This window comes from Macrotis lagotis, chromosome 3 (assembly GCF_037893015.1).
Source record: "Macrotis lagotis isolate mMagLag1 chromosome 3, bilby.v1.9.chrom.fasta, whole genome shotgun sequence".
NCBI classification, from domain to species: domain Eukaryota; kingdom Metazoa; phylum Chordata; class Mammalia; order Peramelemorphia; family Peramelidae; genus Macrotis; species Macrotis lagotis.
The window spans coordinates 4443435-4463375 of record NC_133660.1 but is presented as its reverse complement, the minus strand read 5'-3'; the positions used below and the strand labels follow the sequence as shown (position 1 = coordinate 4463375).

The 19941-nt window shown below is 37.4% G+C and overlaps 1 protein-coding gene across 1 annotated transcript in view; it reads left to right on the top strand.

Moving 5' to 3' along the window:
* Positions 1-19941, top strand: part of UNC5C (unc-5 netrin receptor C) — a 435583-nt gene that overhangs the window by 379399 nt on the left and 36243 nt on the right. Inside the window, exons 12-13 of the mRNA XM_074228072.1 lie at positions 6221-6389; positions 15816-16049. Of these exons, the coding sequence (XP_074084173.1) occupies positions 6221-6389; positions 15816-16049 (403 nt within the window). The remainder of the gene's footprint in view (positions 1-6220; positions 6390-15815; positions 16050-19941) is intronic.

Below are 19941 nucleotides of genomic sequence, written 5' to 3'. Positions count from 1 at the left end.
GGGATGGGTAGTGAGTTGTTTTGGATATGCTGAGTTTAAAATAAATCTAAATAGCTCTTAGAGTCATCAACATAGAGATCCTCTTTGAAATCATGGAACTTGAGATCAACAAGTGAAATAGGGAGGAGAGAAGGGGGCTTAGGTCTACGATGTTGGGAACACTTATGATTGATGGGAATGACTTGGATGAAGATCATGAATATAAAGCAAAATAGACAGAGCAGGAGAGGTGAGACTTATAAGAGGAGAACCAGCAAAGAACAACATCACAAAAACTTAGAGAGAATATAAAGGAAAAATCTGCATTGTCAAAGACTTCCAAAAGGCCAAGAGAGGTAAGACTTGAGAAAAGGAAGGCCATTAGATTAGTCAATTAAGAGAGCAGTGAGGTAAGGATAAGAGAAAAGAGGAAATGTTTTCAACATTCAGAATGAAAGAGTAGGGTTTGGAGTTGCAAGGCATGGCAGAGGGAGAGGTGATCAAAGCTTATGATCAGATAAAGGAATTTCAGAGTTCATCAACATGCATATGGAAGATTTGTGGATGGGGGCAAGATCAAGGTTATGACTATCTGTATATAGTCTTTGGAGGAGCTTGACAAATTAGGAAAATAGGGAACTGGAAGGAATCAATAAGTATATTTAAGTTTCCTTGTTTGAGGGTCGAAATTGGGGAGGAGAGAAAATATCCTGAGTCAGGAATTGAATTGAACACAATTGCCACCTTTGAGGATCTTATAAAATACACACACACACACACACACACACACACACACCTTATGTCTTTAATATATTTACTATACTCTGATCCCAGATTTTTAAATCAGACATAGGATCAAATCAGGTGTATAACCACATAGCCTCTTTTGAATCTGTCTACATTTTTGAGATGCTTCAAACATTTAAGATAATTTTGACTTTGAAAATCAAGCAAGTCTCCAAAATATAAAGGTTTCAGAGGACTTGTTGCAGTATTTCCTACAACAAATCACTTTCACTAGTTTCTTTATTGTTTTTGCTCCCAAAAGAAATGGGCTAAAGAGTCCCATTTTCAGAAGGGTTTAGTGTGAAACTAGTTAGTTTAGTGTGATCCAATTGATTAATTGATTAATGATTGTAAAAATACTTTTAAGTTCTTTCGATGGAAGGTTCTGCAGACATTCTGAGATCTGGTGTGCAGTTTATCATTAGTCTTCTGAAAGAAAAAGGCAACCTGTTTTACTGCATTGAACAGTGTTATCTGTGGCTTGATTGACAAACATAGAAGCAGATAATGACTATGAACTGAAAGTTTTCTTTCCCTTTCTCCTCTTCAATAAAGCTTTCATTTTTCGTTTTGTTCTGGGGCTGCAGAAAACCTCTCTATTTTTTTGGTCTTTCAAATATAGATAGCAGTATTTCTAGTTTGTCTGACACAGAGCATTTTATCCCTAGGTGGTGGTTTTTCTTTTTTCATGCACAAACACCAGCTTGCCTAAGGAAATAATAGCCTTTTTTTCTAAAACATTATTTCTGCCCTAAATTTGAACAACATAAAATGCACTAAAAGGCTTCTGTTTACTCACAAGAAATGGCCTTTTTTCATCTTCAGTGTAAAACAAGGAGCAGTGTCTCCTAAAGCTCACATCTTATGTCAGGAGAAGTAAAGAATAGCCAGGTCCAAGATTCCTTTTTCTCTCTCTTGTCTGGTGTCATAGTTAGACTCAAAGTCCAACTATTCCTCAAGGTCTTGGCCAAGGCGTGGAGGATTTGCCCAAAGAGAAACAGTTGTCTTTATTTCTAGAGATGGGATTTGACCCTTTGAAGAATTTAGTACTAAGGAGTTTATTGGCCCTCCAAGTTATATGTCTTGGTAGACAAAAAGACGGGAAGCCAGAAGCTGTGGGTTCACAGGAAAAGGGCACTTATGATCTCTTTCCTTGGCCCTGGGGGTAAGGATAAGAGGAAAGAGGAAATGCTTTCAGTGTGCTTATCCTCAGATTGGAAAATAGGGAATTAATGAATATTCCATATAAATAATAATTTGTATGTCTATATTACTTATCTCACAAGAGATGATAGAAAGATGGATAGATGGATAGATACTGTTTTGTTGTGATTAAATTCATGTTAGATAATTGCTTCATTACAGTTGATTAGTTTAAGAAAGAATTTGAAACAAAATCTATTAAACTGGAAGTTCCTGGAGAAAAGGGATTGATTTTTACCTTTCTTTATGTCCTTGGTATATCTTTAGTATAGTGCTTGGACTGGCACGTAGTAAGTAGTTACTAAATGTATGCTGACAACTTGCCTTGGTCCAAACCCAGTTTTCTATTCACTGTTACAAATTCCAGAAAAGCATATTTTCTTTGAAGTTTATCTCTTGTAAGTCACAAATTCATAGAAACAGAGATGTCTAGAAATGATACCCTGATTATTTCTAGACCCAGAACTTGATGATTATACTGGAAAGAATTAATGTAAGAATGAGGGGTAAGGTTCAGGTCTACATAGGATATGTCAGCAGGCCAGCTGAAGACATGAGGAGGTCATTAAGAAACAGTGAAAGAACAAATGATAAATTCTAGCAATCCCTCCTCCTCAACAAAAGAATTAGAGTCAATGTCAGCCAATTCTTCCAAGTGGTTTGAACAGCCACCCTATTCTTTCTACCTAGTACCCAGATAGGAAGGGCTGGGGGCTTGACGTTAAGAGATAGGAAAGGAAAAAGGAAAGGGAAAGACATCCCCAATTTTCTTGTCATCTTACATCTGGGCCATCTCCAGGCATCCTGATTCATATCTGGCCACTGAGGACTCAGATGACTCTGGAGGAGAAAGGGAGGCTGGTAAAATAGCATAACCTCCCTCACTCAAATCATCCACCTCCCCCAAAGGTATCTGTATTGTCCAAGGTTGGGGGGGGGTAAACAAAGAAGAGGCAAAGGGAAAGGGCTCTCTCGTTCACATGAAATGAAGAATGTGAAATGAGTATCTCGGATCAGAGTTATCCTTCTGTGACTCATCTGAGACTCTAGTTGTGCAATAGTTTCAGTCATGTCTGACTCTTCATGACTTCATTTAAGACTTTTTTTGCAAAGATACTGGATTGGTTTGCAATTTCCTCCTCCAACCATTTTACAGTTGAGGGAACTGTAGGATTAAATAACTTGCCCAGGCTCACCCAGTTCGTAAGTGACTGAGGCCAGATTTGAACTCAGAAAGATGAATCTTCCTATCTGACACTATCCACTCTTCTACCTTCATGCCTATCTGACACTTTAGAAGGGAAAGGAGAAACGATCCATCTATGATTTTTCCCGTAAAGGAGATAACTATCACCAAAATATGAATTTTTCATGTAGGATATTAAATAAACCTAAACCCTTTGTGATTCTTTCGTAAGATAGCTAATCTCGGTTCATCACTGAAAGACCTCAGAATAGGTCAGGAGCACAAAATGACTTTGGTACATGATATAGAGGCAATATATCAGAGAAAGCTGATCTGTGGAGTCAAAAGTCCTGGGTTCTATCCCCTCTCCTATCTAATTAGCTGTTGCATTCTAAGAAAAGATGGGAGAACTTAATTAATTGTAGCACAGTGAATATTGTCTAGATGATCCTTATCATTACAAAATGTGCTTTAAGACACATTATTAAATTGTAGGTGAGCTAAAATGAGCCCAAAAGATAGTCTCATCATTTTGAACAGAACGGTGACAAAGATTCCCTGGTGTTTGCTCTGTAAAGCTAATACTCATGCTTTACCCGGCTCTTTCTTCCTCTTATGAATACAATTCCCAGGACGAATAGCACTAAATCATACTTTTTATGCTTTGCTTCTTGGAGCAGGAAAAAATAGAATTGAAATTTTGCCCTTGGCCTTTTTTATATTTAAATAATTTCAATTGAGAACAATTCTGTACATAGCAAATGCCTCTCAAAGCAACAGGTCACTTTAGAGGCACTTTCTCTGTCTCATAATTCTAACAGAGCATTTGGATTGAAGTAGAGCTAAACCTCAGAGTGACTGTACTCTAAAGATAACACTCTATCTTCTTGCTTTCATCCATAGCCGGTATAGGAATACCTCAAACATCAGGAAAATAATACCCTTTAAAAGGTGTTTAAGACATTGGGTGCAATGGAAGAGTTTAGACTTTAACATGGCTTTTAAAAAGAAAATAGAACTTCAAGCGTCATCAATTAGACCACATGTAAAGGACTAGGTTTAATTCTGAATACTGTATTATAAGAGAAAGGCTGACCACATGGAGTTGAGAGCAACTGGGATAGTCGAACTTTGAAGCCAATGTCATGGCTGTTATCTTCAGACTTTAAAGGACTAGCACATGGAACAATGATTTGATTTCTTTCTTTGTTGCTCCTTAGGATACAGCTAGGGTTTATGGGTGGAAGTCATAGGGAGAAGAACCTTCCTAAACAGAGTATTCAGGAATCAATCAGGCTACCTTTTGTGGTAGTAAGTCCTCCAGAGACAACTGTAAGAAGAAGCCAAATGAAAAGAAAGCTGATGAGAATTTTGTGGGGGAACCTGTTCATTGGGAAGCTGGACTGAAAAATGTCTGAAATTCCTTCCAAGTCAAAGATGCTAGCATTCTAGTAGTTTAAGCTTTCCTAAGCAACAAGCACTTGGTATAATGGAAAGGTCCTGCATTTGGAGTCAGAAGAAACCCTGAATTTTAATCCTAGTTGGTCTTGGAATCAGGAAGATTTGGGTCTCGAGGGCTCGTCTCATGCATTTTCTTGTGTGAACATAGACTTAAGGGCTCCAGACATCAACCTGAGAATATAATGTACAAAGAAGGTGCTAGGCTGCATTGGGAACTGAAGTTCTCATGGCAAAGTTGCTCCTGCAAAGTACTCCTCCAAGCCCTAGTCCAAACAATCTCCTACTAATTAAACGTATGACCTTAGAAAAATCACTTCCTTCTTTGGCCTCCTAATTCCTCATCTCAGCATGGTATAGTGGACAGTGAAGTCACCTTTGGGCCAACAGGGACTAGGTTAAGTTTTATTCTGTGACCCTGGGCTGCTGCTATAACCTCCCAGTGCTGACCACGGCTTGAATCTGAAATATGGGCAGACACAGTCCCTGACAAATGCTCCACAGCAATCCAGGGATGGGGAGACAAAAAAAGAATCAATGTGTTTTCCTACAGGTGTGACTTATCCCAGGAAAATTGTTTAGGAGCTAGGAAGAATTTTGGAATGAGAATCACGTGAGGTTGTCATGCTGGCCTATATTTTGGAAGTGTATAAAATGAAGTCATGAATATGGCATGTAAGATGCCAGGAACAAGTGCAGGGCTGTCATTGGTAAGGTCAGGTTCAACCTATGTTCGATGCTTCTTCACATTCCATCTTGGCTAATGGAAAACTGGGTCTCTGCCTTTAGAACTGAGGTCCTGAGAAATACCACTTCCTATAAGGAAGCAATACTTTGCCCAAAGTACATTTTTGCATAAGAATTTCAACCAGGAAGATGGTTAGTGCTCTGAGCCTAGAGGCAAGAAGACCTGAGTTCAAATTTGAATTCAGACACTCACTAAATGTGAGCCCCCTAGAGAAGTTGCTTAACCTCTTTCTGCCTCAGTTTCCTCATCTATTAGGGAGTAATAACAGTATGTACCTCACAGGATTGTTTTAAGACTCAAATGAGATAATATGTGCAAAACAGTACTGGAAATGAACTCTACATAATTCCTATTATTATTACCCTTAATTAAATGTCATCATGACAAGAAGAGACCTTAAAGGTCAAGTATTCCAACCTTCTCATTTAACAGAGAAGGGGATCTGTGCCCCCAAAAGAAGGCCTCAGTGCCACTTGATGATAGAGGTACGTCAGCCCTACCTCTCCCAAGTCAGACTTGGACTATTTTCCCTTTCTCTTCTTTGACTGAGTTCCTTAGAAGAAGGAACTGTTGGAGTGTTGTTGTTTATTTTGTTTTCTTTGGTTTTTCCTTTTAGTTTTCATTTTTTGCCTTACTTTGCATCCCAAATGCTTAGCACAATGCCTTATTCAATAGATGCCTAATAAATGCTCCTGGACTATCTTACCCACAATTGCCTCAAATTGCTGCAAACTGGATAGGAATGGATTTCACCGAAAGAAAAAGAAAATGTGTATTATTGCAATTGTCAAAGTGCCCAGGTGAGGGCCTCTTGTTTTTACATTTCCTTCCCTTTAGATATATTTTTTCTGTGCTACCAGGCCTCCCGTGGAAGATAGTCAGACCCTGTTGACCCCAGTGGTGAGCTGTGGACCTCCTGGAGCCCTGTTGACTCGACCTGTAATCCTCAGCATGCATCACTGTGCAGAACCTGAAACAGAAGACTGGAAGATCCAGCTGAAGACTCAGTCTCCACAGGGACACTGGGAAGTAAGTTCTGAATGGCCTTGGTGAGCTTCTCCAGAGTTTCCCAGGGAGTGCCTGGGGGAAACCATTTATTTCATTCTTAAAGCCAACAAAAGGGAATATTTCCCTGAAAAAGAATTTGTATGGAAATGAAATGTTACTTATGCCTCCCCTCAGTCAGAATGGTATGGCATCATATGGGTTATTCTGCCCATCTTCTTTGACATGAGGCCTGAAGGTCTATGTAGCAAAATGCCTTCATAATATTTTTCAATAGGAGGAATGATGATTGATACCTTTACCTCGCTGTCTCACATAGATGTCATTTTCTCATTCTACTGGGTGGAGATAATGCAACTCTCTCTGAGGTCAGTCACAGACCAAGAGATAATGGGTATCTAAGACTCATTCCCTTTACCTTGAATGGCACATGATACAAAGCTACCCTTGCATTACTTATGAAGAATTTATATATGAATAGAAGAAAGAAATTACAAGGAGAAAAATAATACAAAGACTATTGAACATTTTGCAAGGCTCAATCTTGAAATCCATTTTCAATATAGACAAATAGTATATGGTATCATTCTGAGAAGAGGAAACTGAAAATAAAAATTATTTCATCTCTTATCCCTTAGAGAACAGCGAATTCCTGGTATCCAAATTTTCTTGAGTGATTTTTGTCATAGTTAGTTTTGAGTTTTATTCTAAATATTTAAGGAAGAAAGGAGAAGAGAATAGACATTAGTAAGAGCATATTAAAGGCTAGGTACTCTTCTAATAATTTTTAAAATCTTACAGGATCATTTAAGTTACATCAGAAATGTTCATTTAGATTAATAATGAAAAATTTTGCATTGTAATAGAAGTTTAATAGTTTTAATAACAGAGGAGATAAGGATTGGATTTCATTGGTATAAGTGAGGAAACTCCCTTGTGAAAGCACTTTGTGAAATTTATTTTCCCAAACAGTAAACAGGAGTACTGAGATTTACTTGTCCAAAGTCCCACAGCCAGTGTGTGTTAGAAACAGGATTTGAATCCAGGTCTTTTTGATTTTCAATATGACTCTCTCTTCACCAAGTCAGGGCTGCCACACATGCCAAGATAATACCACCCAAACCATTAAAATGTTTTCATGACATATTTAATAAAATAAATACAAGACAATAGAACATAGACAATAGAACATTTGATCTTCAAAGTCAATATGTGCCCCCCCCCCCCCCAGGGAACCTTATATAGGGTTTAGTGTTCCTTGTTTCTATTAGAGCTTGACAACCCTACTCTAGAGTAAATGGGGCAAAAGACAAACTTTGCAGGCAAATTCACTCTGGGTTCTTGGAAGCATAGCCTCTCTTTTCCCACAGCACAAGAACACAACTGACTTGGTTGGGTTTGGGGGTTGGTCTGTTTGGTTTTGACTTCCATCACACTTCTGTGTCATACTGAATTTACAGTCAGTTAGAAGCCCCAGATCTTTTTCAGACAAATTGCTGCCTTTCCCCCTCCAATACTTCTGAAATTGATTTTTGGTACCCCAGAGCAAGAGTTAACATCTATCTCTATTGAATTTGGTCTTATTAGATTCAGTCTAGTGGTCTAACCAGATAAGATCTTTTGAATCCTGACTTTCTCATCCAACATTTTAACTATCCCTTACAGCTTTGTGCCATCAGAATATACAATCCGTCTGTGCCTTTATCCAAGTCATTACCCAAAACTAAAAAATGTAGCAATACAGACAGAACCACCATCACCACCAACAAAAATAGCACAGGCCAAGGACAGCTGTCCAGGACATTTCACCAGCAGCCTCTTTTCAAACTGACCTTGAGCCATTAATTACTATTCTTACTATTCTTCCCATTCAACCAGTTCCTTTATTACTGTCTATTCTGCAAGAATAGTATAGATGTTATCAAACACTTCAGGATGTCCTAGATAAACTACAACTGTGACCTATTTAAAAGGAAAGGTTAGTCAGTACTGACTTGCTTTTTGATTTACTAGATTTTCATTTGCCATCTCTTTAATGATCTCTTCTAGAATTTTCTAAAGACTTGAAGTCAGGTACCCTGGTCTACTGTTTGTCAACTGTTTCCTCCTTTTTTTTTTTGAAAAGCAGGAAATCATCTGACCTCTACCAGTAGCTTGGCTGTTCTCCTTAAGCTTTTAAATATTGCTAATAAATGTTCGGTAATCACATTCTCCAGTTCTTTTAAGAGAAAAAAAAATATATATATGTATATTTATACATATTTTACAAGCCTAAGTTGGTTTGCGAGTTCATTTTGCACCCACAATGTACTATTTTTTAGTTTTAGAAAGGTTTTATTTATTTATTTTGAGTTTTTACAATTTTTTCCCCAATCTTACTTCCTTCTCCCCACCCCCCACAGAAGGCAATTGGTTAGTCTTTACAACATTTCCATAGTATGCATTGATCTAAGTTGAATGTGATGAGAGTGAAATCATATCCTTAAGGAATAAACATATAGTATGAGATACAGCAGAATTACATAATAAGACAATTTTTTTTTTAAATTAAAGGTAACATAGAAATCTTTGTTCTTTGTTCAAATTCCACAATTCTTTTTCAGGATACAGATGGTATTCTCCATTGCAGATATCCCAAAATTGTGTCTGACTGTTGCCCTGTTGATATGAGTAAGTCCATCAAGGTGGATCATCATGCCCATGTTGCTGTTAGGGTGTACAATATTTTTCAGTTCTGTTCATTCACTCAGCATCAGTTCATGGAAATCCTTCCAGTCTTCCCTGAATTCCCATCACTCCTGGTTTCTAATAGAACAGTAGTTTGTTAATACCACAATTTGTTAAGCCATTCCCCAATTGATGGACATTGCCTCAGTTTCCATTTCTTTGCCACCACAAACAGAGCTGCTAGGAACATTTTTGTACTCTGCTGTTTGATAAGCCCTAGGAGTCCAGATATGGGGATAAAAAACTCTCTCTTTGATAAAAACTGTTGGGAAAACTGGAAGTTAGTATGGAAGAAACTTAGATTAGACCAACACCTCACACCCTATACCAAGATAAGATCCAAATGGATACAGGATTTAGACATAAAAAACAATATTATAAGCAAACTAGAAGATCAAGGAATAGTTTACCTGTCAGATCTATGAAAAGGGAAGCAATTTATGACCAAGGAAGAGATGGAGAACACCATTAAAAATAAACTACATGATTTTGATTACATTAAACTAAAAAGCTTTTGCACAGGCAAAACCACTGTAACCAAGATCAAAAGAAATGTAGTAAATTGGGAAGCAATTTTTACGACTAGTGTTTCTGACAAAAGACTCATCTCTAAAATATATAGAGAACTGAATCAAATTTTAGAAAAGACAAGCCATTCCCCAATTGACAAATGGTCCAAGGATATGCAAAGACAATTTACAGATGAGGAAATCAAAGCAATCCATAGTCATATGAAAAATTGCTCTAAATCACTAATTATTAGAGAAATGCACATTAAAAGATCTCTGAGGTACCACCTCACACCTCTCAGACTGGCTAATATGATCAGCAAGGACAATGATCGATGCTGGAAGGAATGTGGGAAATCTGGGATACTAACACATTGTTGGTGGAGCAGTGAACTCATCCAACGTTTCTGGAGAGAAATTTGGAATTATGCCCAAAGGACAATCAAATATGTGCAGTCTTTGATCCAGCAATACCACTACTGGGTCTATACCCTGAAGAGATCATGAAAAAGGGTAAAACCACAATGTATTCTTGAAACAATTTCTTTTTCCTCCTCATCAAAATTATTTCTCTTTTATCTTGAGAATTTCATTCTTGAGACTTTCCTATCCCTCCCAACCTGACTTCTCCTGTAGAGTTTCAGTCCATGGGAGTCTATCTGTTCATCCTCTAAATCCTTTGAAATATGCTCTCTCAAAATCTAGACTACATATCACACTTTCCTTCTTTCTCACAAATTCTAGGAAGAAGTGATAGCTTTCCTTAAAATGTTTTCATCATATTTCTTTCCATTATAAGAATCAAATGCAAGACAGAATTTCCCCATATTGGGCCTTCCACCCTTTAAAAATTGAAATTATCATCAAAATAAGTCTAGAAGTGATTAGCTGTTCTGCCCTTGACAATGAAAAAGTGCTCCCACAGAAATCTGGATAATTGAAGGCCCCCTTCACTACAGTATAATGTGTCTGTCCCAGATGTATTTTGTTTCCAGAACTCCTTTGGGAATTTTAGTGGACAACACAAGATCAAATTACAATCATCAGTGTAATGTGGAAGAGAGAAAATGTAATGTAACCTTGGTTTACGTTAATCCATAGCACAGCTTCTAGGAATTGGGAGATGTTAGTCCCACTGTATGTAACATTTCTCATCACAGACTTCTGTTTAGTTCTGATAGTCACAATTTAGAAAGGCTGTTGATAAGTTAGAGTGTATTCATAGGAGGGCTATAAAGATAAAGAAGAATCTCTAAGCTATGTCATATGAGAAATTGTTGAAAGAATTGGAAAGGTTTATCCCAATTCTATTTTGGGGGGGATTTGGTGATCTCTCTTAATTTATCATCTTCAGACAGATAATGACTAGTTTTACATATTCTGTCCTGGTTTCTCAGTTGAGCTCCAATTGTGTCTAATTACCAATTGAACATTACAAACCATATTTCCCACATGCTTCTCAGACTCAACATATCCACAAGTATTTTTTTACCCAGATCTCAAGACTATTCTGAACTTTCCTCTTTCTCCTGAGTGTGCTACTATCATTCCAGAAACTCAGTTTCAAAACCATAATCTTACCCTAGACTTCATTTTCCTTTACCTTAAATATGCCATCAGTTGCCAAATTTTATAATTCCTATCACCAAAATATCTCTTGCTTCCATCCGCTTCTCTTTGTTCTATAGGTCAAGTCCTAATAACCTCTCTCCTGGTCTATGCAGTTACCTCATAATTTCTCTCGCTGTTTTAAGATTCCAGCAATTTTATTCCATCCTTCACACAGCTGGTAAAGTGATTTTTCTAAAGCACACTTCTTCCCATGTCATTCCCCTCCTCAGTAAAATCAAATTGTTCCCTCTTGCACTTAGGATCAAACATAAACTTTTCTGGTCAGCTTTTAAAGCCTTAAATTCCTGGCCCCAGCCTACCTTTCCCGCCTCGCTACACATTAGTTTCCTTCCTACATTGTGCAATCCCATCAGTGTACACAAAACAGACTGACATGCCAGTCCTGCACAGGCAACAATTCCACTCTGCCCACACATTTCCCCCTTCTATCCCGCCATATTCTTTCAAACAACAGTCTGATGGCATGGGCTTGAGTCTCCTCACTAGAGGTTGCCCTCCCATGGAAATACTGTCAAAATATGGTGCCTAAAAGCACAATGTTCAAAGAATTAATACAATATTTCACATGTAGTAGTAACAAAACTGAATACAGTAGAAAAAGAGGATCCCTTGTTCTTGGATGCCACTCTTATCTTCATGAGGCTTGAGGTCACTTTAGCTTTTATGGCAGTCATCAATCCATCACTCAACTACATTTATTAAATGCTTATTATTATGTTCTGGGCCCTAGGCTAAGAACTGAGGATACCAAAGCAAGCATTTGCTATTCTCAGAATATTCTGAAATAAGAGGGAGCAAGTGCACATATTAATGACAAAATAAATCTGAGGCAATTTGTTTGGGAGAGGGGAAAGAACCCTAGCATTTAAGAGGAAACAAAAAAGGACGCTGAATGTGGTGCTAAAGCTGGTTTGGAAGGAAACACTGTGCTCCAAGAAGTGGAGATGAGATAGGATTTCATTCCAGGACTGGAGGAGAGATAGTCAGTGAGAAGGCGCAAGATGGTGGCATGTTCTGATAGAATGAGAGGATAATGGCACGTTGGACAAGGTGGTTTCTGAGATCTTTTCATCCTCAGTTTTGTGATCCTTTGATTGGAATTTACTGAGCCTCAGGTCAAGGCAGAACACCATTTGAAGCATTTCCCATTCTAGAATGACTAGGAACAAAGAACAGTTTCTCAGGTAAACTCTTCCTGGTCCCTCTTCCTGGATTGACTACAGGGAAGAAGAGCAAAAGAGTGAGAAGCTAACAGCAAAAAAGAGGTCCACATTTTCCTTATTGCAAATTTGACTTTGGTGACTTCTAGACTTCATGTCGAATACACATTCTAGCATCCTGATGTTTGACTCCTCTGATTAAGTTCTTGAAATTATATCATTCCTTTCTAAACATTCTTTTGGCTAGGAGAAGCTAGGAAGAATAGAAATTTCATTCTTTCCATCCTCTTTCCTTTCCTGGAGACTTCAAATGCAGGAACTATATAAATAAAGAGTGTGATGATCAGTCATTCATGCTCTTGGTCCTACCTCCTAATATTTTTTACTTTTATTAAATATATACCCTTATATATGAATCATGCATTGCTTTGTTAATGGTGTTCAATAATTTGTAAATGCCTACAATGTCTGTTCTCTGTAAAAATGCAAGGATAATTAGAATGCTCTCTAACCTCAAGGACATTGGTTTCTACTAAAGGAATGCAGTAGGCACATAATTGCAAGATAATTTAAGAAATGACAGAGAATTTTGTGTGGGAGAGAGAGAATAGTCTTCCTGGAGGAGATAGTTACTGATCTGAGCCTTAAAAGGATATTGGGATCTCAATGGAAGAGATGAAGGAGTAAAATCCACCAGAACTACAGGTGTAGTTTGCTGACACTTAAACCTGTCTGGGACGTGTCTACTCCATTGTTCTAGGAAAATCATAGCTGGGATATTTGAAAGTTTGCCGGTGTTGAGTATTCTCAGACAACGGTGGCTAATTTGCATACGCCACAGGGCAGGCATTCGTGCTATTGATATAATTGGCTAACAAAAATTGGAGAAAATATACTTTGCTCTTTTCTGCCACGTGTTACTGAGAATAGAAAAGAAGACAAGAGCAAATAAAAGAGATTTCTCTGTAGTTACCAATTTTTGCTGAGAGGTAGAAAAGAAGAAAAATCTTGCTAAAAAGTAGAATTTTTTTCCCTCAATATCAAGAAAAAAGGTTGCTGCCTTTTTCTATAAGAACATCACGTTATTTTAAATGAAAGCATTATTTTAACTTAAACCTAAAGCCAGAAGAAATGGATACTACAGTTGCTGCTGAGTAGCAAGTGTAGATAAGCAATGAAACAGCCTGGAAGAAAGGTATTTGAGTAGTTTAGCACATTGGCTTAACCAGTGAGATGCTCTGACTGGTGAGGGATCAGTTTAGCACAGAGGTAGATAGCTCAGGTTAAGAATGGAAGCATTGGTTGACACGGAAGCCGGGCTTACCAAGGAGCTTCTGTTGACAGCTGCTGAAACAGAAGACGGGTAACAAATTCTAGAGTTTGAGTTGTGAGTTGCTCTTGATAAATGTATTCATTATATCTGTGGTTTATTACCCTGACCTAGTGTTCCCATACTCCCCATGGACTCTATGTGCATTAGTGGGAAAGTTGGGTCCAAGTTTATAGATGGAATGTTATATAAATAGTATAATTTGTTTTCCATTTTCAGTAAATGTTTGGTTAATGCTAATTTGTGTTGGTGGCTGATTTGTTAATGGAAAATATATCAGTAGGAACTGATGAACTACAGTATTAGAAGGAATGATTATCCCCACACAAGAGTTACCCCTTAAGACCCTTAGACTATTGATTCTATAGCCACATTCCATCTGGGAGAACCCCGACATGACTGGATAGAGGCATGTTGAAAGGAAATGAGTCATACAGAGAGAAAGACCGAGTATAGTCTGAATAAAAAAAGATGGTGGGAGGCGGAAATAATTGTACATTATGCACCACATTGTGGGTTCGCTCATACACTTCAGAGGTGGAAAACAAGGAAAAGCTTGTAATCCAGTTTGGCTGTGCTATAGGATAACTATGTAGAATACGGCTGCATTATATAGGATACAATTCAGAGTTCAAATAACTGGCGGAAAAGAAAATAGAAACAAGAAATATACCAAGCTCTGTGATACCTACTAAGAAATTTCAAATCTTTTCTAGAAATGTATGTGATATAAATAATAAATATCTAAATGAAGAAATAAATAAATAAACAAATTCCTCTCTCTTTTGGAACAGCTCCTCAACAGATGGTCCTATTGCCATCAGCATATAGCCTTGCCAAAAGCCACACAAATGTTCATGGCCCAATCAGTAGATAGCCACCTGAGGTAACTGTTTCTTCTGTGCCTCTCTCCAGTCATGAAACTTGAACCTGCTTGCAAAAAAAAAAAAACAAAAAAAAAAGCAAAAAATTCACCTAATGGATCCCAGTTCTTAGCCTCCAAGCCTCAAACAGATCATCTGCTATGCAGCTTAAGGCAGCTGAGATTAAACTTGAATTTGCAGAGCCTGGTCCTGCTCCCAGCTGCTTTTACAATACATCTCACCCATTTATTTCCATATTTTCTCCAGGTAATTTGAAAGACCTTCTATCACGTGCAGTGTCTGAAATGTCAGATGGGGAATTAATTGAGAACCTTTATCCCTCTGAGCATATGGAAAGGTGGTTTAAAAGCATTCAGTTTTGACATATACTATTTTCTCTTTGGTCCTAATGGCAGAATTTTGGGGGAAGGATAGTATGGAGTTTGGGATACTGTGTGTGTGTGTGTGTGTGTGTGTGTGTGTGTGTGTGTGTGTGTGATCCTATACAGGAAATCAAATTGTAGAAAATAAAGTATTTGACAATATCTGCTATTTTTCAAAATCCTAGGTCTTGCAAAAATATAATAAACTCATTGAAATACTATATAGTAATAGTATTTCTTATGAAAAAAATAAGAAACATTTAGCATTACTCAGTATCTGGAAGATTGGGTCTAAAATTAATCAGGGTGGAAATAATTAGTTTGCTATTTTTCAAATTTTTAGTTTTATATTATATATACATGCACAAATATATATATATATATATATATATATATATACAAATACATACATACATAGAAATTCATACTGTTTATGTGTCATGGTCTATGTTGAGCTATTTGGTGGGTAAGTGAAACTCTCCAACCTCTTTATATCTAAGCTGCCTCAGGTCGTATTTTGTACTTCATCCAGTCATCCAACAGGAACCTTGGCAGACCTAGCTCAAGTACTTTGTAATCTGTCTGGAAATCAGTTTTCTGGACACTACTCATCTATATATGTTTTTTACCCTCCACTCCTGGGGGGCCAGGATGTTCTCATTTTATATTTATGTTTCCAGCAAAACAAGCTCAGGTCCAAGTATCTAACGTGTATTGCAGTTTTTCTCCGATTTCCCCTAACCAAAGGTAAACTAGAATATCGACTTTCTAACTGCTCTGGTTTTTACCACACCACGAGTTTGCAGGATTCTCCTCAGCTGGGTCTGCTTTCTTATTCTTTTTCAGGATGTGGTAGTGGTTGGAGAGGAAAATTTCACCACCCCATGCTACATTCAGCTGGACCTAGAAGCTTGCCACATCCTCACAGAGACCCTGAGCACATATGCCTTGGTTGGGCAGTCCACCACCAAAGCAGCCGCAAAGCGCCTCAAACTCGCCATCTTCGGGCCACTGTGTTGCTCATCTTTGGAATACAGCATCCGAGTTTACTGTCTAGATGACACACAGGATGCACTTAAGGTAAGTAACTCATCAATTCAATAGTGATCTCGAGTGTGTTTGGTTTTTGTTTTCCCAATCCAGCCTACTCTAATTCAAACATATTTATTTAGCAGGTGATGTGATAGATATCAGAGATACCAAGACAACTACTACTGCAAAACACAAGGATGAAATAAATGTTCACAAATAATTACGATATAGGAGAGAAAGTAATTTACATAGAAGAGAGAGTAATTTAACTAGGAGAGAAACTAATTCTTATAAAAATGAAGTAAGTACTCCCATTACAATGTAGGCTTCCTGCAAATAGGAACTCGCATTTGTGTGTCATTGTAATTCCAACATGCACCCAGTGCCAGATCTGTCCTATTTGCTACAAGGTGAGACACTATGAGAAACCTAAAGAGAGATTTGCACTGAGGAAGAGAGTGAGTCAGGGAAGGCTTCCTTTTAGAGTAAGCTCTTAAATTAGTCATGAAGTCAACTTTTTCTTTGTTTTATTCATTTATAAACTTTCTGCATCCTTTAGCCCTCTGGATCCCCTCTTCCTGATTACCCTCTCCTCCCTGGTTTCCCCCTGCTTCATCTTCTATCTGTCTGAATATTCTTTGCTAACTCAATACTTGCCTCCTGCACCCTAAATGTGGGTGCCAATTCAGCTCAATGCAGTTAACAAAATGTTATTCCCAACCCTCTGTGTTTTTCCTCTCACTTAGTGATATCATTTGCTTCCAAGAATCCAGCCTTCTCTTCTCTATTTCAGTTCTAGTCTCTTCCCTGAGATACTCCAGTCCCATATGTCTGGACTATTGGACAATTTTGAGCACATTCTAGCAGCATCTCAACCTCAGTCTGTCCAAAACTGCAATCTCCTTTCCACATGACCTTTCTCCTCCTTCCTTATTCCTGTTCATAGTAGTAATACTTGGCATTTCAATAATGTTATCAGTTTTCATGATGTTTTATGTGGGTAACCTCACTTTCTCCTAATGATATCTCTGGGAGGTAAATGTTAGAGATATTATTCCACTTCTAAACAGGTAGCTTCATTGACTTGCCTAATGTGGCCATTTGGTCTCCATATGCCCAGGTCTCTGGACTCTTCCTCAACCCTTTTATCTCTCACATTTAACCATTTCTAACAATTGTTACACATGTCACAAAATGCTCTCATTCTCCTGCTCTTCTCATGTTGCTACCATTCTTAATTCAAACCCTCATCCCCTTTCACTTTTAACAATATCTTCACTGGTCTTCTGACCTCCTTCTTCAAGCATCTTCCCTGTCAGTGCATACTTCAACTGGCTGCCAACATGATCAGCCAAATGAAAAAAATCTGACTATGTTACTCTCCTGCTCAAAAAGCTTCCATGGCTCCCTATTAATTATAAGATAAAATATAAGTTCCTAATCTTTAAGATGTTGCACAATCTGGCAACAACATATCTTATTTCATATTTCTCCCATTCATCCAATTATATAAACTAATTTTCAAGTTCAATATGTTTCTAAATTTTCTCAGGCCATTCTCCATGCCTGCAATCCACTCCTTCCTTTCCTCTTTTTTTTTGTTTTTGCTTTGATTTAGTTTGTGAGACAATCAGGTTGAAGTGACTTGTCCAGGGTCACAAAGCTAATAAGTGTCAATTTAACTTGGGTCTTCCTGACTCCAGGGCCTGTGCTCTATGTACGCTACCATCCAGCTGCTCCCCCTTTCCTCTTTTAAATGAAATTCTTATCTTCCTTCATGGTTTAACACAGGTGTCATCTCTGCAAGGAAAGAGAGGATTCCAGGCATGGGGGAAAGAGTAATACATACATATATATATATATATATATATATATATATATATATATATATGTATATATTCAAAATATACAGAGATAAAGAAAACCACAGGGGACACAAACAACTTGGTGAATCTGGTTAGGTCTGGTGAAGAAGCTGCATAGTTGCTGAGCTTTTTATCAAGTAAAGGAAGGCAGCAATGTATTCCATTATACATGTCATGGAAAAACCCAGATAGGAGATGGAATGTCGTGAGCACAGGAACATTAGATAGGTCAATTTGGCTGAAACATCTAGTCTGACGAGACTTATGAAATCAGTCAAGAAAAGTAGGCTGGAGCCAGATTCTGAAGAGATTTAAATGTCAAAAAGCAAATTCGTATTTTATAAAAAGATAATAAAGAGACACTAATGTTTGTTAAGCAAGTGGATGACGTGGCCATATTTCTGCTTTAGGAATATTCATATTGTAGCATTGCAGAGGAAGGGAGGAAGATTGGATGACAGGAGACATAGTCAATTCTGCTATTTGTGTAGACAAAAAATGATCTAACTTAAGCCTGAGCTAGATTGACTTTCATATGATAGAGAGAAAAGGATGGATATGAGAGATATCAGAGAGATAAAACTGATAAGATATGGCAACAGATTGGATATAGAGATATCTAGGTGACGTAGAGTAGTGGACCTTATTTCAAATCCTGATTTGTATGCTACCTAGCTATATGATCTTGTACAAGTCACTACCTTCTCTATGCCCCAGTTTCTTCATTTGTGAGATGGTAATGATAATAATAAATAATAATAATACCTCCCAGGTTGTTTTCAGAATCTAATTAGTTCATAAATGTAAAACATTTTGAAAAATCTAAAGAACTAATAAGTTCCAGTTAGTATCATTATAAAAGTTGATAAGTGAAATAATAAAAAAAAAAACCTAGGATATTACCAAGATTGGGAATCTGGGTGACTGGAAGGGTAGTGCTGCATGTAACAGAAAAAAATAAATTAGATGGAAGGGAGGGTTTTTAGGGTCAAAGAAAATGATGAATTATATTTTGGGCATGTTTGAGTGTGATGTTCCTTTAAAAAATCCATTTAGAAATGTCCAACAAGTAATATGCTACTGAAACTCAGGATATAGGCTAGGTTGGATGACGAACCGATATGCTGTTATACTTGTGGAATTTGACATTTTCCTACTAAATTGTAGACTTCTAGAAGGGATAGACTAGAAATTCTTTTTTTCATTTTTGTATCCCTTAACTAACATAATATATTGAATTTTATTTTGAATAATTATTAATTAACTGATAATTTGTATAAGAAATTCTCAGTTAAATGCATATTGGCATTTACTCTACAATATATAATGCTAGAGGGTTGCCTTGGAAACTCAAAGTTTAATTGATTTGTAAAGGATCAAAAACCCAGTTTGGGGTAAAGGAAGGACTTAGATCTGGGTCTTTTAGACTCCACGGCTGGCTCTCTAACCGCAAAGTCATGCTGTTACGTTCATCTTGCACAGAGTAGACAATTAGTAAATGTTTCTGAATATGAATTGAATTAAAATAAAATTTAAAAAGAAGTTGATGAGAGTATATTCCTAACATGAGGACAGGGAAGACAGTGTGAGTCCAGACATGAAAATAAAAATAGCAAGAATGGTCTGGTCTATCTGTAGTAGAGAAATTATGAGCAGGAGGGAAGACTGAAGGCTAGATTGGGAACAGGTAAGGGAACTGGAATGGAAGGCAATAAGAAGTTCCGATTTGTTGCTGTGCTTGTAGGAATATGTATTTGTATCTAATCTGAATGCTGTCTAAAAATTAAATATTTCAAAAAACAAATACAATGAATGTCATAAAGTAAAACTCAAAATCACTAACAATAACAAGGTAAATTACTCTGAGTTGGGTTTTTGCTTTTTATCCATTAAAATTGACAAATACAAAAAGTGACAAAAATGGTCAATATTGGAAGGTTTATTCCCATGAGGAAGCAGGATACCAAGCTGGGTCAGTCATTCTGGATTGTGATTTGGAAATAAGTGACTAAAGCTACTTAACCGACTTAGCCGTAAAACTACTGAATGCATAACCCCCCAAGAATATAAATAAT